Raw genomic sequence first — 17,235 nt, forward strand, 5'->3', positions numbered from 1 at the left:
CAGAGATTCCGTTTAATCATTGTTTATTCGAGCAAATAATGCACACACGAGACATCAAATATGCCGTTATACTGTATGATCACGACTGTATGATCGTGCGCTTTTTCATCTGCTTATTTCAAACTGTCTGACGGTGAGCAGTTTCGGTGCACTTTAATGCACTGAGAATCCATTGATTATTCTCGAGAATACCTGTCTGCTGAATAGAATCAGTTACACATTTCATTACTGATTTTTTAATCAACACACAATTACTATTTAGAGGACCGGGATGTGAAATTCGTTTGAAATCAAAACCTGTAAAAATAGATAATACATAAACTGCAGCTACTGCAATTGCTCACATAATGTACAATAATATGTAACTGAACTTTACCAATACGATGCAGACGCAAATCACCAGTCTGGCCAGTAAGAAGCAAAGACGTTAGTAAGTAATAAGTCCAACAGAAATAGTAAAATCAAGAAAGAAACAGCATCCCAATGTCCCACATGGTAAACAATCCAACGATAACCAAAATTTTATTTTCTCATGGAAATGATACACGACTACTGAGGAATAAAAAACGGTGAGAATTATCGACATCAGTCACATCACAACAAGGTAATGAAAAACATCTTCCAAATACGGGCAACAACATTCCGCGCTCATATTGTATGTACATACAAGCGCCACGATATACAAACAACAATATAATGCCACAACATGCAAAATTGGCGACAAAAATCTCAGAAGAACATCATCATGCAACAAGATAAAACTAAAAATATGCCTATATTAGATTAATTTGGCAATAAGATAAAACTAATGAAAACACGCTCTTGGGAATGAGCAAAAGGACGAAGGCATCCAGTGAAACAACCAGTTTAATACTGAACTCTTTTTGAAATTATCCATCCATGAAATCGAACTCATCCATCTGCGGAAAAAAGGCAATTAAAAATGTCTATATACAAATTCAAGGTTTTACAAACATTCAATTTAACAATTATACATCCTACGCATTATAATGTAACGGCCCTTGGGCAACAAAATACACATGCCGGACGACCACAACACTGCCGTAACAAGATCTACAGTAGTGGCCATGGTTCAGTTTTAGAAACCAAATTGCAATTTATATCGGTATCGCAACACGAGCAACCATGGTTTATGCCTAGAGTGCTCCTGTACCATTTCGTGATACATAGCACTGTACTAACAAATTTAAAATCACTTACGGATTGATCGACATTTACGGACTGATCGACATCTTGGGAATGGTTCTGATTCGAAAAATGCATAAAGGTAAACGGGCAAATAGCTTTGCGGTGCACTTGGGCAAAGCTCAATCCACAAAAGAACGCCTCGGCACTGATCTGTTTGAAGTCCGTCAAACGCCGCGATGGCACCTTCTTCAGTAACCTTTCAATCAGCAATTTGGCTGAAGCCGAAATACAGAGCGCCGGACCATCCGGCACAGTGTACGAGTGGTTCAAAACTTTTTCTGCCATGACGACATGATCCTTCTCTGACAAAAGGGGGTATCCCCCCGTTAACAGGGTATACAACACAATGCCGAAGGACCACCAGTCGGCGGCGAACGAGTATGGCTCGCCCAAGAGTACTTCCGGAGCCATGTAATTGAGTGTGCCGCAAATAGTCTAAACAAAAAGTTCACCAAAAGGTCACCGGCTTGAAAGGTCACTGTATAAATGTAATATCTGATAATTGTATCTTATATAAACGGAATACATATACAACACTATTATTATTACCATGGCGCGAGGCTCCTCCGTGGTGTAGCGGGCAAGCCCGAAGTCCGATATCTTCAGATGACCATTGATATCCACCAGGATATTACCAAGTTTCAGATCCCGATATATGATGCCGTTTGTATGCAGGAAGTCAAGTGCCAGGGCGATTTCTGCACCCCACACCTGCACTACCGCCTCGGGAAAGGCTCCGAAGTTTTTCCAGATCGCAGCCAGATCACCACCAGGAAAGTACTCAGTAACTGCAACGAAGAAATCAACTGTACACAATCTGTACCCGTAAAATCAGGAAAGCGTATCGCAAGGAAGGAGACTATTACGCCTATCAGACCACAGTCCGGTATGGAGTGTAGTAACTGTCGACAATAAGCTGCTGCTAAAAAGCGGGGAGCGGTTTTATTTACTTATTTAACAACCTACTCTTAACAAAAAGCAATTACAAACAATATAATGCAGCTACTTCGTCTTATATTGCAGGCATTCAGTACTAATTGTAAGTACTTCAACGTGACGAAGCATTGCGTCTGAATAAGACGTAACAACAAGTCAAAAAAAAGACTGAACTTTTTTTATTTCGCTTATTACTTACCGATATAAACGTGGGTGCGGGACTGCCATGTGGCAACAGCCGAGACCAGGAACGGATGCCGTGACGTTCTCTGGATAATGGCTTCGGTTTTGGCTTGGTTAACCGCATGGGTGCGGATGATGCTATCTTTGGACATTCGCTTCATGGCGTATTCTTCGCGGCTATTGCGCATACAAATCTTGGAAACGTCGCTGAACTTACCACGTGATATCTCTTTCACAATCTACAAGGAAATACAAAAATGGTTGTATCCCTGGATGATGCTATTCAAACGAAAATTCTTAGCCGAATGAATGAAAACGCAAGATCTTCTACACGCAGTACTAAGTAATACAAATTTTCTGTAGAACTGCATGCCGTAAGGCAAGCACTAATGGACTAACCTCAAAACTTCTGGCGGCAGGAGGTTGCTTATTAATAGGGAATTCGGGCAGAAACAGCGACTCCTTCACGGTTACCGGCCAGACAGTTTTGTACTCGTAAGCCGACGGGTTGGGAACGTTTGTCCATCGTTTTTCACATCGTCCACGACTCCGGCGTCGTTTAAAATTTGTACTTCCGGTCGACGAATTCGATCCTGTTGATGTTACCGACCCGCCACTGGACGAGATACTGCTACTAAAGCTCTGAAACAATATCAACGCACAATAATATTCTGAACTATTTCACAAATTCAAAAAATACTTGCACAAACGGCAAACATTCTAAAATACTATTTTAATACACTGGCTGCATATCTTCGAAATTCTTTTTGCTTCGTTGAGTGGCATAAAATCTATTCGAAAGTGTTAGTTCATAGATGCCCCTTGCCCAGTTTCATCGCACATCTTAACATTTTTAATATCATCAGAACATGTGCACGTGCAACCGGAAGTCACCACAGAGCGACGCGTTAACATTAAAGTTCGAATTAGTTTCACCAATAAAGCATGATACAAGTAGGGCCTACCTTTGAAACTGAACCATAATCGCTATCCGTGCTGGATGGACGATAGGAAATTAAACTACATGACGATTTCTCGGAACAGGATACAGGATCCTCGCATCTTTTCTTCCTGAGGTGAAGTTTTGGCACGGTATACTTAGCAGCGTTTTTGATGCGCTGGAGAAGTGTCAGCTTATAGCAATTCCCACATGTGGCCATGTGCAGATCAGGATGCGATGCACAGCTGAAATACACTCCCGTAATGCTGGAAATTCCGTGGATGGGATGGCGATGCGGTTTGACTTTGGGTAACCATCCATGTCTGTTATTTCGTCCAGCCGCCGGTAGTGTCTCTGCATTGCCCATGTCTCAAAGGTTGAGATGTGGGGTTTTAATAAGGTCAAACAAATGTAAAGACATGTATATCCAATAACAACGTTAGGGAAAAAAAGTTCAAGAAAATAAAAAAAACAGGCGATTTCGCGATAACCAGATCGCTTACTGGTGATACTGAATCACTGATGATGGATGCGGTCGCAAGGAAAGATTTCATTTTCCATGGATAAAAATCGATGAAGTCAGCTGGGTTGATGGTTCCCAGCTGGCTCCACCTCTCGCGCCAGTGTGTTACAGTAGTGCAGGATGTGCACTCGGAAATGTTCACTAGGGTACACCGCGATTGGCCACATCCCTTACTAATCTTTTCAAATTTCACAGTGGGAAAAGCTGGGGCTGGGAAAATTAATGTACATTCACTTGAAAATTATTTCGTAATAATTTTATTTTAAGTTTTACTCATAATCTGTTCGAAAAAGCTGTTTGAATTGTGAAAGCTTCAAAATGTTCGCGCTGCGTTTGTGTCGGCATATGTCCACCAGTATTAAGCCGGGGGGTGGACGAGTTACTGCCAAAGTAACCCAGTTTGCTGGAATTCCTGATCCACGATCCCATAGTAAGTAAACTGTAAGTTTAGACATTCAGAAGATTGCCCCTTTGAACAGTGCGAATGCTGAATGCTTATTGTTGTTTTTTAGCTAATCCCAATTTATGGCGCAACTTGACCTTCTTGGTGGCGCTTCCTGCGGTCGGAGCGTGCATGGTTAACGCTTATCTGGGGGAGAAGGAGCACTGGGCACATCCTGAGCATGCTCGTCCCAAGTTCGTCGCCTACGAATACATGCGTCGTCGCACCAAAGTAAGATCCCTAAATCGATAACATTCTTCTTTCAGAAACGTTTTCCTAGTTTAATATTGGCGGTGAACGGGGAAGGGAAGGCTTTTGTTCTGTTAACGCTAATTGGTAACACAATTATTTAGATCAACTTTCCACTAAGCTTGAACCCCAATTTGTTTGCATTTTCTGATTCTTCTAGTCTGATGTCTGATCAGTTCTTAATTTGTGCGATTGCATTACGGTATATTATTTAGTTAATGGATTTAGATTATGACTTTGCATAGTATCAAATTTTAATAGTTTGCAAGTGATTTTTAGAGGGGTGTTTGGAATTTATCGTGCTTTCTGTTTGCGATATGGGTACTGTTTTGATGCAAGTGTATGTGGTGTTACGACGGTTCAAAAGTTTTCGAAAATTATTTGTTAAAAATTCCTAATAACGCATTCACATGCAAGGTTAAAGTGATAGGTTACCAGTTGTCTTCAGAAGTTGGCTGACTGCGGGAGCAATGAGTGACTTAAAATTACTTGGGTTGGTGCAACTTGGTGCTGCTACGAGCTGAGTTCAAGTGCACGCGCATACTTCATTTTCGGACTGCTTCATGCACATTTGTACATACCAGTTTTCGTTTATACTATGGCTACTATCTCCAGCTGTAGCAGCTTGTTAGTTTAAATTTTGGTACTTATGTAGTTACATGCGGATTTTTTGCAGCCTTTTCCGTGGGGAGATGGAAATCATTCACTCTTGCACAACCCCATGAAGAACGCTCTTCCCGATGGCTACGAAACTGAACTGCCAGGAGAGCATGATGAACATCATTAAACATCGTAACAATCACGACCGATCGGCATTAACTTTCCTCTTTACGGAAACGGAGTACGTAGGAATATTGTGCTAGTTGTCATGTGTTCTAAAGGGATAATATCGTGAGTTAGTGGTCGCTGATTTGTTGTCTAAAAATTTTGACCATATGTACGGTATGTTGCAATCGTGTGACTATTTGGTTGTAAAAAAAGAAAATGTGCGATTGCCCATGGAAATGCAGTGTTTTCCTTATTAGCTGACCTGACCATGTGCTATGGTGTAGTAGTTCGAAAGAAACATACATCCATACTGGAGCAATTTTTAATGGTAAGTTAACCGGATCAAACGAACATTCCACATCGTAATTATCTGCGTTAGTAAAAAAAGGACAATCACATATTCCAGCCATAAATTATTTGTAAAAGAACATCAGAAAGATAAGAAAAGCAGAATACATGACACCAACGAAAGCACAACAGCGACCACTGACGACAATCGTCAGCAAGAGTACGAAACCGGTTAATAAAGAAATCTTATAAATTAACCCGACAGCACGAACGAGGTATGTATCCGAACGCAGTTGGCATCTATCCCATTTGCGATCCAACAATCCAACAAGCTTGGCATGTCAGATTCAAATCACTCCAAAAAACTGGTTCATCTTTTACTTCGATCACGCTTTTTCTCTCGTTCGGTATCAGAATCATCCAAATATCCATCCTTTCCATTACGCGAATACTCTTGAGCATTCTTCTTGCCAACTTTCCTCTCCCGCACCCGATCGCGTTCCTGTTCTCGTCCGGGACTATGGGGCGATATATAGCCACTGGAGCCGGCGCTATGGGAAAGCACATGTTGTTTGAAGGCCTCGAAAGTCGGCGGTGGTGGACCGGGTGGATACGGCATTCCCCCAAACATCATCGGAGGCGTGGCGATTCCAGGTGGGGATGCTGCCCCATTAGAAATTTGGGGAATAATTACGGCCGGCACCTGTTCACCATATTTCCGACACAACTCCTCCAGCTGTTGGCGCACGACAATCGTTTCCTGACGAGCCATTAATGCATCGCGCTGAGCTTTATCCGCAGCAATTCGGAAAGACTGACAGCGCAGCTGCAGCTGGGATTCCCTTTCGCGCTTGATGGTCTCGATTTCGTCCTGTAGACGATGTACCTGTTTTCGGTAGCTGCGTGCTTCGTCGGTTTTCTCCTGGAGTTCACGAGCGCTGACCCCACCAGATCCGTCTGTGCTCCGAACTTTCCGTATCTCCTCTTCTTTTTCGCCTAGTAACTGCTTCAATAACCTGACATTGCTGGCTGCTTCATCCCGCTCGGTCTGTAATGCCGCCAGTTTGGTTGAGCTGATATCGGTTGACGATGCACTCTGAATATCGGTTCGTAGAGCATCGTTTTCGGATTGCAACTGTTGCAGGCTAATACGAAGAGAAGTAAGTTCAGCCTCCTTCGCAGCATCATAACCGTTAGTAACCGCCCCTCCGATCGGCCTTCGTTCCATTTCGATAAGTCTTGATTTTGTGCCATCCAGTTCCCGGCGCAAATCATCCCGCTCTTTTCTGATAAGTACCACTTCCGTCATCATTTCATTGTTCTTGCTTAATAAATTCGCATGTGTTTCTCGGTGATCTTTCAGAAGCTGTTCATTTTCGGTTATTGTTTTCTTTAATCCCACAGCGCTGTTCCTTAAATTACTGCATTCTAAGCACGGCGCTGGCGGCCCATCGGGGAGTTTTGGTATGATACCCGGTGGCGGAATAGGAAGAATCATCGATCTCGCCCGTTCCGTTTCCTGTTTCTCTTTCACTAACTTCTGTACTTGCTCACGTAATACTATCAATTCCGTATCTTTTTTATGGTCGTATTCCTCAAAACCGCGTTCCAGGGCTTTTCTAATATTCCGATCTCTGGACGCCACGCCCAAAAACACAGTGGCCGCAGCAGCGAAAATCATCATCCCGATCAAGCGCAAACTCGCAGACACCTTTTCGAATTCCGCTACAACCAACAACCAGTATTTCGTAGCTACAACCATGCCGCCGTGGAGCATGGATTTCTCGTTGGGCTTATCCTCCGATGACTTCACAGGCTCTGACAATCCCGGTTCATATTCGACAACATCCAGAGGCTCGATATCATCGCACGAACCTTCCCCGCCACCAGTCCGGGCCGAGCATGTTCCACCCACCACTTCTTCGGCCGGGACGGATTCAGTGTCCGGTGCAGTTGAAGGTGGAAGCCCATGATCATGGTGATGATGGCCGTGATCATCGTGATGGTCGTGATGATGATCATGATGGCTGTGATCATGACTGTCGTGATCGTGGTTATGGTTTTCCTCCGAAGTCTGTTTCTCTTCAGAACCTAAAGAGAACAAATTATCACAATCAAGCTTTCCGATATTTCAATGAAGTCATTTCGAAAGCATTTTTTGTTACAGCCACATATTAACATATCAATGTACCCTCAGATATGGCCGGTACGCCGCGACCTCCACGATTAATAAATCTCGCTCGTCCGTGTTTATTGTACCGGTCAACCGATTGAACAGCGGCTTCCATATCGGTCGCCGGTAAGGCGTTGTCCGATAATCCAGGAATTCTGGGCGCCTCCGTGGCTGTGGCCGGATCCAGGGGCGGCGGAACTGGATATCCTTCAGACGGTTCTTTGTCCAGAGCTTCGTTTAAAAATCCCGGTATCGTTTTTCCTTCCATGCGATCCAGAACCAACTGAGTATAGTTCACAGGGGCATGTGTGGCATCTTCTGGCGGAATGAACGTGAAATTCGCATTAACCAACAGAGCCTGTTCTACCGGAAGATCTGCTGGACTTATCGCACTATTTGCCACTCCAACGGCTGATTCCGACTGCACTGAGTCAGCGGCTTTGGGTTTATCCGAATGCGAATGTTCCTCATGATGATGATGTACTTTTTCTTCAACTGCTTTCTCGTCACGTGAAGTGCTGAGTGGCTGCTCTGAAATAACATTCCCCGATTCTTTTTTCTCAAGTTTTTCATGCGCATGATCATGGTGGTCGTGGTCATGTTCGTGATCGTGATGAGCATGGTCATGGTGTCCGTGATGATCATGTCCGTGGTGGTGTGCATGTCCGTGGTGATCATGTGAATGGTCATGCGCTCCATGATGGTGATGATGGTGGTGATCGTGAAAACGATTGGCAACTTTCGTGGTGAACACAGGTCGCGGGTGATCCAGGTCCAACTGCGGCATGCCACCATAATTATTCCGCATGGGATCCTGAAATGTAACTTTAGGCTCCGGCATTTTAGGAATAGTGGAAGGCTGTTGGATCGGAACAGCCGGAGTGGCTGCAGGAAGAGGTGACTCTTTAATGGAGGCAGTGGGAGCAACGGTGGATGTTTCCATAACTGGATCAACAACAAGAGTTTTCTTGGTTTCATCCAGCGCGGGTTGCTTCGTTAAATCTGGCGTAGGCCCTGACGGCTTTGGAGGCTAAAAAATATTGGAACATCGTAAATTCACATCATAAATTCACATTTACCGGGTGGAATCACAAAAAGAAAACAAAATAGCAAATAAAAAAAAGAAACATGCAGTATCGCAACACAAAGTTTAGTTAATGTTAGAAAAGATTCAGTACTGTTAAAAAATATACCTCCGCAGGTACCGATTCGCCAATTTTTTCCTTAGGTTTTTCCGGCGCTTGGGTTTTGGCATTATCAGTTCCGCTCACATTTTGCGCCTGGATGGGGTCAACTGCATTGGATGGAGTGCTATCACCGGATGGGGTTTCCGGTTTAACGTCTGCACTCTTCTGTTCCGTACCCCTTCCTAAATCCGCTGTTCTCTCAGCAACGATCGCTGCCGATTTGTCCTCTTTAGCGATTTCCGAAACCATATTAACAGTTACATCAGCATCAGCTCGTGGTTCTTCTTTGGCGATGTTGTTCGTCAAAGGCTGGTCTGCCGTGCCGTCTGCCGCTTTTTTCTCCTTCGGCTCATCCGTTTTATCGCCAAGTTCTACAGAAATACACAAAACTAACTCCAGAAATCACACACATACTGTACACAGAACGGGCTGCTCAACCAGATTATCGCATCGATAGGGAACTTCTCACAGTTGACGACTTGTAATATACAAATGTAAATTTGTATACCTACTGGCCACGCAATATACAACTCCTCACAAATTGGCGTACGACCATAACTACGTGCATGATGCATGACCTGCGCCGCAGGTCATGCACGTCGCGGTTAATCGGTTAATCCAACAAAATGATTTTGGAGGCAACCGCATTTCACTGATCTTGAACATTTTTTCGATATTATTACTTATTACAATCCATAAACATCAATACGATTTTCTCGGTCTACCTTGAGGTTTTGCCTCTGCCGGTTGATTTGCCGTGCTTTCCGCAGCGGTACTATCTTTTTGTGGGATAGCCTCAACCTTCTCCACGTCCGATTTCACTGCTGCAGTGCCAGAATCCGATTCATCTTTCGGACTGCCGCCAGCCACGGCATTACTTTCAACTTGCTTCGTATTCTGCGGACTGTCTTCGCTTTTTGGCTGATCGACACCGGCATCACCAGGTTGCACAGGAATCTGCTCCTTCACGGCATTCTCTGGAACCGGAGCGGGACTTTCTCTGACTGTTTCGTCAACGGGCTTCGGCTGCGTTTTCTCCTCATCACCCACGGGTTTCTCCGTATATGGATCCACTTCATATGGAGCTGGGGGTGCTTCGATCGTTTCGTAATTTTTATCGCCCATATGATCTTTCGTGATGGCAATGATGGCGCGTGGCAAGAGTCCACGCTTTCCATTGATCTAAAAATAAATTATTATTAATAAATAGAATGATTATTATCACAGCAAATCAGCACTTCAATAAAATTTTAGAGGACCTTCATTATCCGAAAACATTTATTCAACGTCAAAATCTGAACAATATAATAAAACTATAAATTCAAGCAAACACCCATGCAAACAGCTCCGTTTACAGTGTTTACTTGTTACCGTGCTGCAATTTTACTGTATTACATAACTACAGAGTACAAGTAGGCATTTTTAACAAAATTCGCTTTACTGACCTCAGCATCCACAATAAATGGCTCCTGGGAAAGTCGGTAGATTATAGAATCCTGATGAGCTGGAGCAGCGATATATCCATTTTTGATGGCATCTGGCGGTGGCTCATAATCATGCGTAGTTCTTCCCTCGAAAACGGGTTCTACAACGTGTCAAGAGCAAGAATCAACACAGTGAATACATCCGTGATCAGCATCTTCCAATCAAATATGAGATTACCTATTCTCACCTGTGCATTCTCGATTTTTACAATACCATGTCCCATGTGTCAAGGCCACCAATGAAAAGATCAAACACAGAATGAGGAAGAACTGGGACAGTAAGCGCGTGCCCAGTAGCGCGCTGATCCATCCTGACGCTAGCATATCCAGACCGCGAAACAGGAAGGCTGATCCACGTCAACAAACCACATGTGATATTTCAACGTCAAGCCAGGTTTTATCAGAATTTCAATGTCGCCGAACTGATCACTTTGGTACTTTCAAATCTAACGATGTTAGTATTTGCAGATGCTCAGGTCCCGAGAACACCATGAAGTACGCGCTGTGACATCAATAACAACTAACACACTGAGCGTGAAGTTAACACAGAACCGTCTAATCCTTAAAAGTAAAACAAAAAGGTAATTACTACGACAATCCCGTAGGCCGTAGGTCACCTACAGTAATATCAGCAATCCACGAACCGACACAATATAATGATGATACATAAAATAAGCGACATAAAACTATAAAAACAAAAAAAAACAGCATTTCTGACTTCTGGATAAACTTAGCAACCCATGTTGTTGTCAACATGCATCCAATCTTTCAAACGGATTCCAGAAGGATGCGGATGCAGAACTGTGGGGTACGACTGCCACCCGTAGGGGAATCATCGTTTGACGAAATTAAAATAAATTTAATTTTACTTGCACTGTAACCACATAACTTATTTTGCTAATACTGTACAGAATTATTACAGTTCCCCATTCCCGGCTGTTTTCTTCTTGTTCTATAGGCTACTGTCCGGTGAAGAATGTAGTGTTTATTCAATTTAGAATTACAGAATTAAAGCTGAATCACGATGAATCGTCGTTAGTCAAAAAATGCATTTTAACTTGTAAGTGAAGTTTTGTTAGCTCAGTTTGTTTACTAACTGGTAAACGGAGCAAGTATCTGTATTCTGTACCGACTACATATCGGAAATTTTGACGAAATGTCAAAATGGCTGTCTAAAATTTAACTGCTGTCGAAACTCAGAACTTTCGACTTGATTCCCCGGCCGCTGCTACATATAATTTATAAGAAAACACAAAATAAGTAAGGAATGTATGTACTTACAGAGTTACAGTACGTACTACCTCGTATACATAGCTGTATGACGAGCTATGTTGTTATGTTAGCCAAATTTTGCTAAGGAAAGGTCAGCCGCAATTTTTAAGATTTGTAGCCGGTTTTCAACTTTTTACATATTGATAATTTTGTACCGTACCAACTGTACGAGTACAAAGCGGTGCACAACTGAATACGGTCGAATGATTTTGTGGCTTAACAGTAATATTTAAATAAGTACTTACTGTTTTACAATACAATATTTAAATAAGTACTGTTTTACATTGTAGATACAGTGAATCTTTATATCTAAATAAATACAGTGAAATTACTGTACTGGAAAAGTTGAAAGCAAAATGCATTAATTTTACATGATGTTGCTTGTGGAGGCTGCAGTGTAACGGAAGAAGTTTTGTTAGTTTTTGCGTGAATATTCCAGATTGATGTGGAAAATGATTAAAACGATTAATTTTAAGTAAAATTACTTAATAATTAAAACTCAAAACACAGTTATCTTGAGTTTTACTCATGTTGCATCGGGATGGGAGTTTAATAAATTATTTATCGTTATACAATAGGTACGGTACGTTGCTACCGCCACGTTTGTTCGTTGCGCTGATCTTTCGGAATGATCCCGCCCATCTGGAACGTGGTGCGGTTTTATTGGACCACGCCGACAACTCGCCAGCTTTCCCCATACAAATAGCCTTGACGTGTCAGCCGGTTCACTGTACTGTGCATCTCAGATCAAACAATTCCTGAATGAATCGACTTAGAAAATTTTCTTTACTTGACACCGACGGTAGTTGAAATCGTATTTCCGGAATTTTCGTATTCACTTTTATAACGGTTTCGGATTCACAGGGATTTATATGTGCATTTTCGTTTTCTCTGTTGAAAGGTGAAATTAATATCATTTATCCATCAGTAACCAGGCAATTACTGGTTTTTAAGCCGTTTGGGATAAACGTACACGTCGTTCAGTGGTCCCGAATTCTGGATCTCCGTTTGCTAACGCGCACCAGTTCACAATCCCTTCTTTCACAATGTGGAGAACGGCCAGGGGCGCCTTCCTTATAATCTACACCGCCTTCGTTCTTTCGGCTTTCGCCGCTGAAAAGAAAGCCAAAGAAGGTGCTGAAAATGTCGGCACAGTGATTGGCATTGATCTCGGAACAACGTACTCGTGCGTCGGAGTTTTCAAGTGAGTATTAGCGGTTTTCTGTGCTGGACACCAGAAACACCGCTATTATTTATCGAAAATTTTTAATTCACTGGGTTTCTTCGTGGCGTAGTGAAAACAGTGTCTTAGCGCCGACAGCGTTAACATGATCTTGAATGTCCTTTTGTTTTAATTGAATCGGCGTATGTACTCTGTGGCATGATAAGTTGCGCCTAATAATGGCTTAGCGTTGTAACTGCACAGATTTTTTAATTTGTTAGAATTTTCAGCTTGGCTGTGTAGATTTCTAGAGCTGTCATTGCACTTAATGGTTTTGACGTGGCGCAATATGGGTGGTGTTCGCACTGACTGGAATGACCAAATAGATTTCAAGTGCATCCCTTCAGCATTGTGATGTGTATTTAATAACTAACTATGATCACTAATTACTAATACCACGGAATTCTGAACGTCTTTCGTATGGTTTAGAAATGGCCGCGTGGAAATCATCGCCAACGATCAAGGCAACCGCATTACTCCCTCGTATGTGGCCTTTACCTCGGAAGGCGAGCGTCTCGTGGGGGATGCCGCTAAAAACCAGCTGACATCCAACCCGGAGAACACCGTCTTTGACGTGAAGCGTCTGATTGGTCGCGAGTGGTCGGATCCCTCCGTGCAGGCCGACATTAAGCACTATCCCTTTAAAGTGGTTAACCGCAACGGCAAACCCAACGTGGAAGTGACCGTGGGTGGCAGCAAGAAGATCTTCACTCCCGAAGAGATCAGCGCCATGGTGCTGGGCAAGATGAAGGAGACCGCGGAGGCCTACCTCGGCAAGCCCGTCACACATGCCGTCGTCACCGTGCCGGCCTACTTCAACGATGCCCAGCGTGCGGCCACCAAGGATGCCGGAACCATCAGTGGACTGAATGTGATGCGCATCATCAACGAGCCGACCGCCGCTGCCATCGCCTATGGTCTGGACAAGAAGGGCGAAAAGAACATCCTGGTGTTTGATTTGGGCGGTGGCACCTTTGACGTGTCGCTGTTGACCATTGATAACGGAGTCTTTGAAGTCGTGGCAACCAACGGAGACACTCACTTGGGTAAATGTAACACATTAAAAGAAAGATTATTTTTTGCATCGACATTTTTTGGGGTCACTGCATCTGACTGATTGGAAATTGTTTTGTGCAGGTGGTGAAGATTTTGATCAACGGGTTATGGAGCATTTCATCAAACTGTTCAAGAAGAAGCACGACAAGGATCTCCGCAAGGACAATCGTGCCGTTCAGAAGCTGCGTCGTGAAGTAGAAAAAGCCAAGCGTGCCCTCAGTAGCCAGCATCAGACCCGTATTGAAATTGAATCTCTCTTCGATGGTATCGACTTCAGTGAGACTCTGACCCGCGCTAAATTCGAAGAACTGAACATGGTAAAATCATGAACTTGTCATGTTATTAAAATCATGGTGATCCATGGTGAATTAATTAGTATTCTAATCTGTTTTATTGATTAACAGGATCTTTTCCGATCCACCATGAAACCGGTGCAGAAAGTTATGGAAGATGCCGACATGAAGAAGACAGACATCCACGAAGTCGTCCTTGTCGGTGGCAGCACCCGTATTCCCAAGGTTCAACAGCTAGTCAAAGATTTCTTCGACGGCAAAGAGCCATCCCGTGGCATCAACCCCGATGAAGCCGTCGCCTATGGTGCCGCTGTGCAAGCTGGTGTATTGGGTGGTGAGGAAACGGCCAGCGACATGGTGCTCCTGGACGTCAACCCCTCACCCTGGGTATTGAGACCGTCGGCGGTGTTATGACCAAGCTGATTCCCCGTAATAGCGTCATCCCCACCAAGAAATCCCAGATTTTCAGTACCGCCGCGGACAACCAGCCCACCGTCAGTATCCAGGTGTTCGAAGGAGAACGTCCCATGACCAAGGACAACCATCAGCTGGGCAAGTTCGATCTCTCTGGTATTCCTCCTGCTCCTCGCGGTGTACCCCAGATTGAAGTGACCTTTGAGATCGATGTGAACGGTATTCTCCACGTGTCCGCTGAAGATAAGGGCACCGGCAACAAGCAGAAGATCACCATTACTAACGATCAGAATCGTTTGAATCCGGAAGATATTGAAAGGATGATCAAGGAAGCTGAACAGTTTGCCGAAGATGATAAGTTAGTGAAGGAACGCGTTGAGGCTAGGAATGAACTGGAGTCGTTCGCGTATTCATTAAAGAACCAGATCGGTGATAAGGATAAACTGGGTGGAAAATTAGCGGATGACGATAAAGAGACCATTGAGAAGGCCGTCAATGAGAAGATTGAATGGTTAGAAGGTCATCAGGATGCCACGGCGGAAGAGTTCAAAGAGCAGAAGAAGGAGTTGGAGGGTATTGTGCAACCGATTACCAGTAAATTATACGCTGGTGCCGGCGGTGCGGGAGCCGGTGGAGCGCCCGAGGAAGAAGAAGATGCACCAAAAGATGAATTATAAAGTGCATCGAATGTTTTTGCCGTGTTTGTGATTCCTTGTTCTCCAGAAAAGAAGACGCGGTGCGTTCCCGTTGCTGGATCAATGATCCATAGCGCGCTTTGTTGGCATTTTTTGAAAATCTTTAGGTTCTTTCTTTTTTTGTTTCTGTAACTTATATAATTGTTTGTTACATGTTTATGTTATTTGGGGATTTTATGCTCGATGAAGAATTGTGAACATGTCCGATGATACAGCCAGTAAATGAGAATTTACACAATCTTGTTTCTTCACTTAGATACCCACGAGTCTACGACTTCGTTCGAATATCATAAAAAAATTTCGTGGAACATTACAGTAGCAGCTGAATTTGTAGTACCCAGGAAAAGTCGACTTTAATACTGCATAGCTGACCATTCACGAAGGTTCGTTAAATTTGTTAAATAAAATTCAGTCGAAGTGCAATCAAGGATTACAGTTACATATTAGTACGTACTGCACAAATCGTGAGGACTTTAGACTTAATAAACCACATCATGAGGAACCAACTTGTTTGTATCCTGTATGTGCTGTTCCTTCGTACCGTCCGCCCCAAGCGCACCGTCGTGGTTGACCACCGGGAGTGTCATATCTGGGCTTTCCACGACAGCGGTAAAATCCTCCGTCGTAAAATTTGCATTCAGCAATTTGCACATGTTCGTTCCGGTTTAGCCACATTTCGGATGGTATGATACCTGTGAAAAATGTAAGCAATCTAATTATACACGATGACTTGACCCACGAGTGGAGTTTTCGGGAAACGCAAGTATTTAAAATGGTCTCCAGGGAAAAATGCTCCCTGTACCGTGTGTACGCACCGTCGGTGAGCACCCAATGAGTCCGTGCTAACATCCTGTTCCAGGCCGTACATTCGTAAAATCGGTCCCCATAATACCGACAATACGCCGTGACCGTCCGGTTTTGCAGTTCCGGTCTCGTGAATGTTGTGTCGCAGTAATCCTGTCTTTTCCCTCTCAAAATCGCTGAAAATACAACATTAATTTTCAGAACATACGGCTCTAATAAAAAATCAAGTGCTGTTAAGTATTTCAGCAAAAAAACTCCACTATCACTGATTTGATACTACTTCTGAAATTATCTGACACCAAGTAAGAGGTACCATTTTCCACCACGCATAAAGAGCACATAAGTACCATGCTCCCGAATACAATCAAAAGATGTCTTGTGGTGTTCCGCATGATTAGTGGGTCACGTTGATTATAAGTATAATTATTAATACAGCATATACAAGAAGTCTCCGACTACTTTGTGCAACTGGTCTGGTTGTAATGCCATTCTGCAATCTTTCCATGGGAGCACGTTGTTATCAACCTATCGTTTTCTTAATCAGGAACATCGATCAACCGCGTACTTCCGGCTCGTTTATGTGGTTACTCAATCGTTACTACTCGCTTGTTGACAATGAAAATGCAAAAAAATTCTGTTTCAAGAATCACAACGAAATGTGGCACTGGAAGGCTCAGAATGGACAATTGGGCATAACGTCAATGCAGTGACCTTTAGTATTCATACTTGTAAGTTGTACGTAATGCCCGGTACAGGTACATTCTGTATCTGAACATTCTGAAGGTACGTACAATACATCTTGTCCAACATGAGTGATAATATAGTCGATAGCACTCACCAGCTGTTGCACATAAAGCATAATTCTATAGTTTATTACAGTTTTGCATCCATGTTTTTTTAATGTTCTAATAGTTTAAATTAAATGCGATAGCGGCGCTACTAATTTCAACGTTTTCATACGGGTGAATCACTGAAAACGTTGCCGGATTCGAAAGCCCTTCCGTGGGCTGGCAAGTACTCCATGCATTGTGGTGTGATGCATTTACCGTTCACAAATTCAATCTATGGACAATGTATTTATAGTTGCATTTATTTAT

General features: G+C 43.3%; 5 protein-coding genes across 5 annotated transcripts; 2 read left to right on the forward strand and 3 right to left on the reverse strand.

Annotated features, from left to right (window-relative positions):
• Positions 1-511: 511 nt before the first annotated feature.
• On the reverse strand, positions 512-3,814 carry LOC129581809 (ribosomal protein S6 kinase-related protein-like). Its single transcript, XM_055473064.1, has 6 exons — positions 3,294-3,814; positions 2,728-2,970; positions 2,345-2,567; positions 1,759-1,997; positions 1,222-1,644; positions 512-920 (listed from the first exon to the last, which is right to left on the reverse strand). Exons 1-6 carry the CDS (start codon positions 3,633-3,635, stop codon positions 891-893), a joined length of 1,500 nt encoding a protein of 499 aa, XP_055329039.1. The 5' UTR covers positions 3,636-3,814; the 3' UTR covers positions 512-890.
• A 179-nt stretch (positions 3,815-3,993) lies between these two features.
• On the forward strand, positions 3,994-5,477 carry LOC129581546 (cytochrome c oxidase subunit 6A1, mitochondrial-like). The gene is made up of 3 exons (XM_055472682.1): positions 3,994-4,221; positions 4,304-4,464; positions 5,159-5,477. Exons 1-3 carry the CDS (start codon positions 4,110-4,112, stop codon positions 5,267-5,269), a joined length of 384 nt encoding a protein of 127 aa, XP_055328657.1. The 5' UTR covers positions 3,994-4,109; the 3' UTR covers positions 5,270-5,477.
• Positions 5,478-5,558: 81 nt separating this feature from the next.
• On the reverse strand, positions 5,559-11,287 carry LOC129581543 (uncharacterized). Its single transcript, XM_055472679.1, has 6 exons — positions 10,571-11,287; positions 10,344-10,483; positions 9,624-10,080; positions 8,905-9,269; positions 7,730-8,741; positions 5,559-7,629 (listed from the first exon to the last, which is right to left on the reverse strand). Exons 1-6 carry the CDS (start codon positions 10,704-10,706, stop codon positions 5,909-5,911), a joined length of 3,831 nt encoding a protein of 1,276 aa, XP_055328654.1. The 5' UTR covers positions 10,707-11,287; the 3' UTR covers positions 5,559-5,908.
• Positions 11,288-12,377: 1,090 nt separating this feature from the next.
• Positions 12,378-15,572, forward strand: LOC129581544 (endoplasmic reticulum chaperone BiP-like). The gene is given in 5 exon segments (XM_055472680.1): positions 12,378-12,858; positions 13,306-13,922; positions 14,014-14,249; positions 14,337-14,601; positions 14,604-15,572. Coding segments are annotated over 5 exon segments (1,989 nt in total). The 5' UTR covers positions 12,378-12,700; the 3' UTR covers positions 15,317-15,572.
• On the reverse strand, positions 15,564-16,643 carry LOC129581545 (uncharacterized). Its single transcript, XM_055472681.1, has 3 exons — positions 16,452-16,643; positions 16,150-16,314; positions 15,564-16,026 (listed from the first exon to the last, which is right to left on the reverse strand). The coding sequence occupies exons 1-3, from the start codon at positions 16,528-16,530 to the stop codon at positions 15,827-15,829; spliced, it is 444 nt and encodes a 147-aa protein (XP_055328656.1). The 5' UTR covers positions 16,531-16,643; the 3' UTR covers positions 15,564-15,826.
• Positions 16,644-17,235: the final 592 nt, after the last annotated feature.

Source organism: Paramacrobiotus metropolitanus, unplaced genomic scaffold (genome assembly GCF_019649055.1).
Source record: "Paramacrobiotus metropolitanus isolate TYO unplaced genomic scaffold, Prichtersi_v1.0 Parri_scaffold0000006, whole genome shotgun sequence".
NCBI classification, from domain to species: Eukaryota; Metazoa; Tardigrada; class Eutardigrada; order Parachela; family Macrobiotidae; genus Paramacrobiotus; species Paramacrobiotus metropolitanus.